At 34.3% G+C, this 12263-nt stretch overlaps 2 protein-coding genes across 2 annotated transcripts; one reads left to right on the forward strand and one right to left on the reverse strand.

The window, feature by feature from the left end:
* Nucleotides 1-100: 100 nt before the first annotated feature.
* On the forward strand, nt 101-3238 carry LOC105617020. Its single transcript, XM_012198605.1, has 8 exons — nt 101-303; nt 372-582; nt 656-920; nt 1097-1255; nt 1335-1934; nt 2060-2466; nt 2604-2811; nt 3009-3238. The coding sequence occupies exons 2-8, from the start codon at nt 397-399 to the stop codon at nt 3236-3238; spliced, it is 2055 nt and encodes a 684-aa protein (XP_012053995.1). The 5' UTR covers nt 101-303; nt 372-396.
* Nucleotides 3239-7008: 3770 nt separating this feature from the next.
* On the reverse strand, nt 7009-11615 carry LOC105617031 (protein shuttle craft). Its single transcript, XM_012198614.1, has 9 exons — nt 10364-11615; nt 10098-10271; nt 9630-10022; nt 9182-9463; nt 8803-9097; nt 8261-8720; nt 7625-8155; nt 7459-7565; nt 7009-7111 (listed from the first exon to the last, which is right to left on the reverse strand). Exons 1-9 carry the CDS (start codon nt 11613-11615, stop codon nt 7009-7011), a joined length of 3597 nt encoding a protein of 1198 aa, XP_012054004.1.
* Between the last annotated feature and the right edge of the window lie 648 nt (nt 11616-12263).

Genomic DNA, 12263 nt, shown 5'->3' on the forward strand with positions numbered 1-12263 from the left:
ACACACACACACACACACACACACACACACACACACACACACACACATATATATATGCTTCATTTTAATTTTATGTTTTTGTCATTAATTAGGTATAAACGCAACAACCCAAGTCACAGGTCAGAACTGTGTATCAAATTCATCAAATTCTGCGTTCCTCTTAGACAAATCGCTGGTCACTGCACCTTCATGGAGTGCGATACAACAAGACATAAGATGGGCGTTTCTATTACATGCATATAGCTTTGCATGCCTCTTCTTTGTACTAGGATTTTACACGCTCTTCTCTATTCTAAATTTAAGGTACATTGCTATGCTTGCATTGATGATATCAGTGAAAGCTTTATTTAACTACTTGTTAACTCTTTCAGATCTCTCATATCAACCAGGCCATTTATGTCCACGATTAATATATTCTTATGTTTACTCGGGGCATCGAGAGCTGCTTCCTTGTTCATAGATGCGTACAATCTTAAAGAAATTCTGCCCAAAGTCATTGGCTCAATTATATGGGACATTGGATATCCATGTATTACATCTGCTTTTTGTCTGATACAATTGGCTTTCCTGCAACTGACAAAAGTATTGATCGCTTAAATTGAATAAGTTAAGTATATAATTAAACGTTGCCATATTTCATATGGGCCATTTTTAGATAAAATTTGGTCCAGAGAAGATACAGAAGGAATCCTGCCTCAGTCTCATTATAACAGCACATTTCTTCTTCATTATCGCCAGCGACATTGTTTTGTCCTCCCATAATTGCTACATGGTGAAATACATGGTTCAAGCGGCATTTCTCGTCTGGAGCATTCTTTTGTATCTCGCTTTCCTACACGCGGCTTACAAAATTGATCATTTGCTCCGGACTATGCCAAGTAGTATGTTGACACGAGACAATTCCAATGCCCATCAGAAAGGTTGGTTATTGATTTTTTATTTGTATGTCAATTTTTGTAATTTTTATTCTAAAATTCTTATCTTTCATTATATGATTATGTTTTTATGCATCTTAAAAAGATCTCTCTTTTCATTATTCATGCATATTTTATACAGCGTTTGTTTTGGAATTATATCACAAAAATTTATAATTCAGGTATCATGCAACTCGCGATGTTAGCACCGTATAGCAATCTGGCGACTTCGGTTGCTGCCGCGCTGGTACCTACTTTACTTGGCCCAGCTAAAATGAAAGGTCCAGAGGAAAGTGAGCCTGTAAATGCGAATAAAAATGCAGAGGGAGCACCTCCAGAAGGTAATAGGAGGCAACAAATATTTTATCATAAATCACCCACCCGGAAATATATGTATTTTTTATTGAGATCTGTTTTCAGAATCGCGAACCACAATTACCACCAAAATATGTAAGATAGAAGGACCAGCGCAAAAGGAAGTACAGAATGTTACAATACCTATATGTACCGTACAATCACCGTCACAGGAACAAAAATCATCAGTACCGGAAGTCTACGTTAGACCACCCACTCCTACTCCGTCAACTGCTAATCTGCCAATTATAACTGTGTCCAGCCCGAGTCGTAGAAGTTCTATGACCAGTCGACGAGGTAGCGACACGTCCACAAAATCCTCACGCAGAAATTCGGAATGTAGCGTTAGATTTATAAATGAGGAGAATACCACAGAATGCAAACGCACGACGGAGGGTAGCCCTAGACCGTTGCCAAGAATGCGAGAGGAGTTTGAAAGGAATCGCTCGCCAGAAAGTCCACGACGATACTCTGAGAATATCTCACCGACAGGCAGCACTAGGGAACTAAGACGATGCTCCGATTTTACTCATGAAAAGAATCGTGGCTCACAGTTCGCAGTTAAGCTGCGGAGGAATAGCGATTTTGGTAATAGAACGCCCAGAAGAATGTTGCCACCTGACGAACATCCTAGATTGCCCAAAGTCCTGGATGTTAGCCCCGCAGGTAAGAAAGAAAAATGTAGCTCATATAAAAGTAAATCTTTAAAAATATTCTAGTTTATATTTTCTTCGTTTAATATTATTGTTTTTTATTTTATCCTGTTTTTATATTGTTTAACAATATTTCAGGTTCAAGACGCAATTCCGATATTGGTATATCACCCAGACCCGACTCGCGGAGAAATTCCGAGAGTTCCTATCGACGCAACTCCGAGTTTATTCACATTAAACCGTTAATTATAAATCGTCGGAGTAGTGATATCAGTATTAGAACTCTAGATAGAAGTCCCACACACTTTCAGAGTATAGTACCTATTAAGACAGAGGTGCAGGAGAAATCTGAATCAGATTCAGATCATCCTGATTGCAGCGAGAAGGCAGCGCTGATGACCGAAAAGTCCAAGAGTAAAGAAGAAGAACCAAAAGTACGCAAAAAAAATTTGTCATGGAATGATAAAAATATTGAAGACGCGGAAGACATCACGCCAGAAACTAACTTACTTCCCGAAAATACGTCTAGTGAAGCAAGAGTTATGGTACGTAATACTTACTATTATCATTAGACTCATTAGAATGCAAATGCATTTAAAGTCTTGGACTTTCGAATGACATCTTTTTAAATGCCTAAAACTTATGTGTCATTTGAGAACTATATGATCTCGGCTATTTCCAGAGTACAGACTTCACTCTTCATTCGATACTGAATCACATCGCGTATGTAAATCGAGCGAAATCTGATACGCCACTACATATTCCGGAAGCAGATACCGCAGTTGCCAGGAAATCTCAGATGCAAAAAGTATTAAACGTTACACGTGCTACTGCGATTTTAGGGATCCTTCTATCCGTCACGGATGCCTTTCGTATTTTTGGACCATATGGTATTTATAATAGTACAATAATAAATAACAAGTAAAAATTATAATTTTATTTTTATATTAGGTGTAATAAAAAGAAATCCATTATTTTTGCATGAATAGAAAAATAATGGATTTCTTTTTACTACACCTAATATACTATGAAATACTTGCATAAAATAATATTTATGTATAAAATAATGCTATTAATTCGTTTTTAGGACTCTTTGCTGAAACCGTACCATACGGTACAGAACCAGCACCAACGCAGTTTCCCATGCCGTGGCCGTGGCTGTTGTATCAAACGATACCCAGGATATTCGAATTTCTGATGGGCTGCGCTATGGCGAATATAACTAAGCAGCCATCAGTAAGTCCACGACATCAATATCTGAGCAATTATCCTAATTATTCCCCGCGCATAAATAGAGGTAATAATCCTTATATATGAAGCAATAGTTCATCTAAGCGTAATCATAATTCAAAAATCAAGATGCCAAATGGAAATTTTTATTAATTTTTTATCACAGATTTTAATATTACTCTTTCAAGATAAATTATTTTTTTGTATAACTCCGTAATTGTTTTAAAGATAGATTTTACAGACATATATAATATTATCCCTAATATTCGCAACAATTTATGTTCGCCGTTTTCCTTAAAGTGTGCTCACTAAAAGCTCACTTTTAACCGAAAAAAGAATTATTATAAAAAAATTGAAGACTTATTTTCATACGTAGTTTTAATATGAATTATGATGGTTTCTGTCGAAGAGACAGAACACACATGCAATGCAAAGACATTTTTGTAATCAATACATGATAAAAAAAGAAAGACAGAGTCTCTCGAAAAATTTGCTATATATGAAAATATAGCAATAGATGAGTATAACATTCTAAACATGGTATAAATGTTTAAACAAATATCTAATATAAATGCAATAGTCACGTAACATTTCTAAAAAAAAACCACTTTTTATGCGAAGTGTTCATTCGATGCACATATTCATACACAAAAACAGATATCTATTTTTTAAATTTAGATTAGTTTCCTGATGGATTAATTTAATGACTTTTACTATGTTCTCTGAAAGATATACATATATATATTTTTTTGCTGTTGAACAAATATATCTATATATATATCATTTTTTAACTTACATATAAAATTTGAAAGAATATTTTCAAAGTAAAAAAAAAGGAAAGAGAAAAGAAAAATAGACTGTATATAAACAAAGATGTTAAATTAGTAGGTGACTTTTATTGATAATACGTGAAATAACGCGTTTTTACTGTGTGTCAACCGCACCAATGCTTAGAAGTAAAAGTATGAATCCAAACTCTCAAAGTGCCCTATTACTAAATGTTCAACAAAATTACAACAATGACTTATCTGCAAGTTGAATTTGTAACAGTGTTGTGATCCTACATGTGATATCATATTTATGTGTTTAGAATAGGAGGCCATTTTACGCTTATGTAAGCTTAAATAACACTATATTCCGTGAGATAAAAGACTGTAAAAGTGAGTTTATGATAAAAAAAAACAGCTATATCATAGTTTTATTGCAATCGTATACAATTTATCGTATTTTCAATGTCTTATATAATTAAGATAGGTATTTTATTATGTTGATGCACTGTCAATAATTTTAATTTATAATGTGATATATTTTTAATTTTTACAGATTTATAACTAAACTTATATCTTGTACATGATACGTGTGCATACCATAATATTTTATTTGTATTCGATATTAATATTAGTATTTTTGTATCTTTTTTTACTTCTCCTTATTACAAGCTTACATATATATTCAATAATGTTGACTTTCTATTTATGTACTAATATTCTACTTATCTCTATATGAAAGCAAATATAGAACAAGTGAGAAATTTAGTAGTAATACTTACAGGAGCATAAAAGGTCTCAGCGAGTAAATATCTGTTTGAAATTTATAGTTTGACAAAAGTAGTATTCTGAAATATAACATTGATGTTTTATGTGCCAAATACTCGTGTTAACTATTTTAAATGTTTACAAGAGATACAAAGTCTTATTATCCTAACAAAAACTCTTCTACAAAACTATATATAGATATAGATAAATATTTATATACAATTGGATGTACAATAATAAACAATTATCGTTTTAATCAAATCGATAAGGACTTTGAAATTATGATATATGCATATATATAATTGATATTTTTACTGATGCAAGAGCGCAGATTCAATAATTATAAAACAGATATAAGATGTATTACTAAAATTTTCAATAGAAGCTCTCTATTGCTCAATAGAAAAGCTCTCTATTGTTCTATATATGAATTAAAAATGATTTCTCAACATGACTGTTTGGTCATTAAATATATGTATGTATAATGAAGTTGTGAATTATGATAAATATTATACATATTCAATCAAGATTGATTGCCATAACTGTTATTAATGAATTATAAAAAAAATGTCTGAAAATCTTGGAAACATTCAAAACCTTTCACCTGAAAATATAAAAGCTACAGTCTATACCTCATATAGCACCTCTAGCACTGACTTTATTCTTAGCAATATATAACTTTGACCAAGCAAAAAATAATTTTACTTAGAATAAGAGTTTTTTTTTATTCCATTGATTTTTTAGGTACTTTGTATACCTATATATTCTATCCGTGATAAGAAATTGTCTTGTAGTAATGTAGTATACACTATTATTTATATTGCTTTATCATATTAGTCTCAGAATTATCATATTGTTATGTTTAAGAGGTATCAATATAATCAATAACTATGTAAAAGATTGATTGAAAAAAGAATTATGTAGAAATAAAGATGAAGAAAAATTGAGTTATGATACACTTTTCCTGTGTATTTCGAATATACAAAGTTCTTATCTGGAGACACGGCATTAAGACAAGCGCAACGTCATGATTCGATTATACTTTACCAATTGCGGTGAAAGCAGTAATGAAATCGTTTTGAAACATTAAAAAATCGATTTTTTGACGTACAGTCTTTGAATGATAAGGAAAAAACAGTATTTTTTAGCAAGAGACGTATATTAATGATTCTTCTTTTACATTTTTTTAGGCCAGCTTTATATCTATTTCAACAAAATATATTGCAAATAATTCTAAATTACAATAGAATGATACTTTCAAGCTAATAATTAATCTATCAAAATCTTTTATAAAAACGTAATAAAAATTGTTATTACTGTATTAGATTCTTGTTTGATAAGTATTTATGAGTTTGTCTTAATTAAAATTTATATATTGTAGTTGAAAACAAAACTCGAAAACGATAGCATAATTGATATTATAATACACGTCTTGCGTTTCTACTTGCAAAATCATGATATTAACTAAAACAAGATAAAAAAATTCGAATAAATTATGCGATCGAATTACTCGAACAGTTATATAATGGAACTCTATTTATTTCGAATACTTCACTGTTGAACACACACACACACACACACACACACACACACACACACGCGCGCGCGCGCGCGCGCGCGCGCGCGTATGGGATAAAATAGGGCAATAGGAGTCAGGCGCGATAATTGTTACTCAATAAACAATGTGAATATAACTCAAAACTCTTTATTAGATAACCCATTTACATATTTCGGCTCATTTTTTAGTCGAATCTATCTTGAGCCATTTAAAAATGAGCCGAAACATCTAAGTGGATTATCTAATAAAGAATTTTGTGTTATATTCACATTGTTTGACGCAACCATTACCGTGACTCCTATTGTCCTATTTTATCCAATTTCTTTGTGATTAGTAAGGAGTCTTTGCGAATTAACTTATGTTTTACATGTATATATATTATGTCACAGTGTTAATTTTAGTAAATGTATATATATATATATATATACACACATATATATATACATATATATATTTATATAATATATATATCATTCTTACATTAAAAAAAATTGAGCGAAAATATTTATTGCAAACAGAAAATAAGTTTTTTCCTTGAAGCCAAATTTAATTCAAGAACAATTCAAATATCTTCAAGCTCAAACGATCCGAATAATTTAAAGTTCGATTCTAAAATTCATACTGTTCGAACAATTCAAGCACATGAAAATTTCACACATCACATTTTAAGAGCATAATTACAATTGTACCCATTTTTTTAAGCCCTATTTATGATATTATATACATTATACAACCTGTGTTGACTTTTATATTCTACTGATGGTTTAATCTCGATAGTCAAAATAATCTATTTCTTTGTCAGCAGTTTTAGGAGTTGACGATGGCAGCAATTGCTGATTCTGTTTTACAGGTAACGAAAGAACAGTCCTACAATGCATTTAATTACATATTATTCATTTATTTATTAATTCGTTAATTTATATATTAATTCAACAATTACGTAGAAAAAACGATTTTGCTAAAAAATAAAAAATTTAACTAGATACAGATTTATAAATAATTTTATTAGACTGTCAAAATTATTATATAGGACACTGAAACATAATGAGCAATTCCTGTTTTATTGATAATGCAATGTTACAAAAAGTTTTAATAATTAACTTGCGTAGTACATAATTATTTTGATAATCTAAATCAAAATTATTTTCAAATCTGTATCTAGCTAAATTTTTAGGTATTTAAGCAAAATCGTTCTTTCCATGTAGATATCTTACTTTGTAGAATTATTTCCCTTCGAAGTATTAAGTACTGGACCTGGAACCTTTCTTTGTCCCTTCTCTCTTTGTATCATTTCTAGTAAACTGTAGCTTGGTAACCAACACTGCAATGCGATACATTCATTACTAAGATGATACATGCTTTAATTAAACAAGTTTTTACCTTATCTTTTACGGCAGTAGCAACAACATTTCTCTTTGGCTCTTCATCATATGCTTGACTTTCGCAGCCAAAATGCTGACACGACTCGTGCACAAAATGACGTTTTTCTCTGTTCATAACTTCAAATGAGTAACTCCGGGATTTTTGTTTGGATGTCTTTGCTAACTGCACTAATTCCGTCAACTTGTCGTGAACCATTTGACAGAAATGCGGGTCTTTTTTAGCCCACTGTTTCATATAATCGCTATATCTGGGCATTAATTTGCCACTTAAGTCTGGATTAGCGATCTGCAGTCCTAATGCGAGTCTTCTGTTTCTTTCTATTGTCTTACACTCATCGTTACATTCCAAAGTCTTTAACTGATTCTGCTTTTTCGCACCTTGCCCGAACACTTCTTCTAAATCGACAGAGTGACCGAGTTGCATATCGGCCATCTTACTAGCCAATATATTGCTTGCTATCCTTTGATATTCTCGTGCATTATCTGCACAGACACGACTCATAGTCCTATGTCCACACTGGCATGTAACCTGAAATATAATATAATTTTAGAGTACAAAACTTTTTGAAATTTCATAATAATGATGGCTTTCAATCGCAGATAGATGATTGCTTAAAACAAAAATTGTTTTTACCTTGACCATCTCTTTGCAAGGCATATCTGGACATTTGCCTTCGTGACACGGAGCAGCACAGATATGTCCGCAGAGTTCTCTCATTGTAGTGCAAGGTTGAATGCACTGTTGTCCAGGTTTCTCGCAGGCTCCAGCGTGGCACATTGTGATACATTTATGCCGTCCACATGTCAATGGCTTATTACACGACAGACCACACGAGATCTCTTTCACATGACACGGCACTGCCTTCCTGAGTTCATGTCTGCCGTGGCACCATCTCTGAGTCAAGACGCTGCAAGGTGGACATGTGGATTCGCTATGGCAGTTGTGCAACACCTCATGGTCACAGAGATGTTCGCGCGAACACGGTCGATTACAAGTAGGTCTTCTTGTACCGCATGGTACTGGTGGATAAATCACCTCAGCGCCGCATTCACAATACAATTCTTCAAAACTGCTCTCCAAGCAAGGCGAACATCTTCCTATAGGAGAGAAAAAAATTTCACTTTATATTATAATTTCATTTTATACCAATTTCGATCATAGATACAATTATATACTTGCCTATATGACATCTTTCTTGGCACTTGTGCCGACCACAGCTTAAAGTCTTTGAACAAGGTAACGGACAGATGTGTTCGATGTCAATGCAGCATAGCTGATTACAATTATGTTTACCGCAGGTTCTCTTCTTTTTGCAGCGTTTCTCGCAGCGCGCATCATCGGCTTTACTTGTTAAATCCTTGCAAGCGATCTCACGGTCCATGTTACCGCAACGGCACTTGACATCAGTAGTTAAGTCACATTCCAGACATTCCCCCAAGTGACATGGTGCCTTGCAGATGTGTGGATTACCTGCGTGAATGAACAAAAATTTGATTTAGCGCGTCTGTACGATGATAAGACACAAAGCTCAATTAAAGACACAAAAACACTTACTAGGTTGGCCGCATTTCAAGCGCTTTGAGCAGATTTTATCGCAAGTCGGCACAGGATCCATACAACTCTCTCTCTTTTCCGTTAACGGTGTTTGACCACAACAACACATTGTAACTCTTTCAGGCGTCAAAGAACAGGGCTCGCAGGATCCTGGATGACAAACTTTCTGACAATAATGTTTCTTACAGTCCAATGTTTTATTACAAATATTATCACAGGAAAATTTATCTGCGACATTGGCTCGGCAGGGTACCTCCTGAATTTTCTTACTACAAAAACATGCTAAACAAAATAAAATAAAATCATTATAATTATATTGGCTGCTATCTGCTAATTATTACAATTTGAAAAAATATTTATCTACATATTAATGTTAAAATAAATGTATATATAAATATATTTATTTTAAATTAAAAATTAGCTATCGATAAAGAAATTGGAATATTACTTTGTTGTACAATTTTGTCGCAAGGTCCGCACTCTCCCTGATGACACTTTTTCTGACAGGTGTGCTTGCCGCACGACAGATCTTTTTTGCATACTGAATCGCATATTAACCATTGTTGAACGCTACATAGAAGCATTTTCGATGTTCTCCCGCATCCGCAATACTTTGTTACCATTGCCACGCACTGTGGACAAGAGCCAGGATGGCAAAGCAGGTTGCATTTGTGCATACAATTATTCTTGGATAGATAACGACCACAAATCTCGCCACACGAATGTGCTACGTCTCTGCGATTCCACTCTGGCATCTTCATTTTTCCACAGAAACAGAAGTAATCCTCAGGCACGAGGAAACTAACATCCCGACAAGCCGGACACTTCCAACTGTTATTTTCTAAAAGAAAATAGACAAATCAGAATGTACAATTCGACAATTCGGTGCAATGGCAAGTTTCTACTGTTTACTTACCACTCTGAGAGGACTTGGCCCATTTTTTGATGCATTTTAAATGCAATACATGATAACAATTGCTGCAAGACCAAACATAATCGCTTTGCTTAATATGCTCATAACAAACCAGACATTCCAATGTTCCTTTGTTCAACTGCTCAGTTAATCTTTCCCTCTGGCTCGAGTCGTCATCTAATAAGAATACAAAGTAATAATTATTTCATTATAGAGTTCTTTTTTATATAATAATAATGTGATCTTTTTGATAAATTATATAAATATACCAATATCATATTTTTTCTTGTAATTTTTTCCCTGAGATGCATGCACTGTCTCATTACTTTCTGTCTTATCTCTCCAATTTGCCATTTTCTTCTCCTTATAATTTATCATCTCATTGTTTCTTCTTTGTGTATACTTTGCTGTTATTGTTTTACGGCTGGTACCAGATTCAGATTGCATATCGTTTGAATTATATCTATGATAATTGGACGCACTAGCAAATCGCTTAACTCTACCATTTCGTGGTGCTTCTTGATTTCTCGAAAACATATTTTCTGAATCGTTATCTTCGTGCATCTCTTCTCTACTTCTATCGATTTTTGTACTCGAAAATGAGTCATCTTCTTGAACATCCTCACCAAAAGTCTTATTTTCTTGACTACTAGACATGGCTGAATTAACAGCTTCAGTTATAGTTGCACGAACTTCTCTAGCAGCATTCTGTCCAGTTGGAGGTACGTTTGACTGATACTTCTTATTATAATATTTGCTGTTCTGAAATTTATTATAGTTTCTCGCGTTGTATTGTGTTCTAGGAGTATCCCTGTAGCCAAATCTCGATGAAGTCTGCATATTCTGTGGTTTCTTCTGTCTATAATTGGCATCTCTTCTGTTGTCGTAACGTCTCTCACCTTTGTTGTCCGACGAGGCTGACTTTGGTCTGAATTCTTGCGTATTGAAACCACTCGGATTACCGTTATCATACTTCTTGAATCTGTTATCTTTTCGGAATCTACCTTGGTTGTTCGATACAAATTCATTGGCTATAGGATGCAAATTAGAGTTCTCCACTACGGTGGACTGGACGACGTCGCCCGCCGACGACGATGGCGCATGCTTGCCGGCCATCCGGTTACCCCTAAATCTTGGTCTGTAACCGCTACGGGAGAAGGATGGCGTGTTGTGCGACGTCGAGACTCCGCCGTTCGACGCTCCCGTGTTATCCGAGAACAAGGTGTCTGGCAGTACACGTTCCTGATAGGCATTGTTCTTCAAAGGCACCATATTCGACGGATACTGGCAGTCGTCTTGGTAATAAGCCGTTGTTGGTCCGCTCTGCTCGTAGACTTGCCGATCGCCCCTAGCTCTAGGATAGTAACCTCCAGTGGATACGTGAGGTATATCGTCTAGGTATGCGTTGTTCTCAACAAAGTACGACCAATTCCCCGCGGTAGCGGGAACGTCTGCTGCATTCCGGTCGTCGTACATCAAGCAATTCAGGTCTTCCGGATACGAACCGTTCCAGGTGGCCATTGCCGCAATTGCACAGTAATGCGAAACTGCACGGAACGCGGGGACAGGGGTCGCGTAAGTATACGGGTCTTTTAATCTGCCGAGAATTTCCTTGGAAAAAGAAGAGAGGGAAAAAGGATTAAGATCGGAAAATTACTGTTTCGATGAATTGCAATATGTTACGTTAGACCGCACGCGTCTAATAGGTACTGTTCAGAATGACCTTGTCCTAACCTAAAAAAATTCGGAAAGATACGCGTAAGCTGTGTTTTATTGTTTGAGACGGCCGTTTGCAATTTTTAAATTAATCACTACGAAAAGTCAAAAACTGCAGAGCACTGTAGAGCAAAAAGTGAAGTAGTTACGAGCGAAATTCCGGCGAACCTTCTCCCGTCTAGCAGCGATTACAGCAACCTCTAACGGAAGCCTGCGATTAACGGAATTATCAAGTAGTATAAATGTATCATCATAACCCGATCGATAAGATTTGAAAAAAAATTTGGATATCGTATATAATGGAAAAATGAAATATACACATATATATATATATATATATATATATATATATATATATATATATATATATATATAATAATTATATAGAAGAAGTAAGAGTAGTTAAAGTTAGTAGTAAGTTAAGTAATAAATTAAAGTTTACTAATTAAAATT

Source organism: Atta cephalotes, assembly GCF_000143395.1.
Source record: "Atta cephalotes unplaced genomic scaffold scaffold00001, whole genome shotgun sequence".
NCBI lineage: Eukaryota > Metazoa > Arthropoda > Insecta > Hymenoptera > Formicidae > Atta > Atta cephalotes.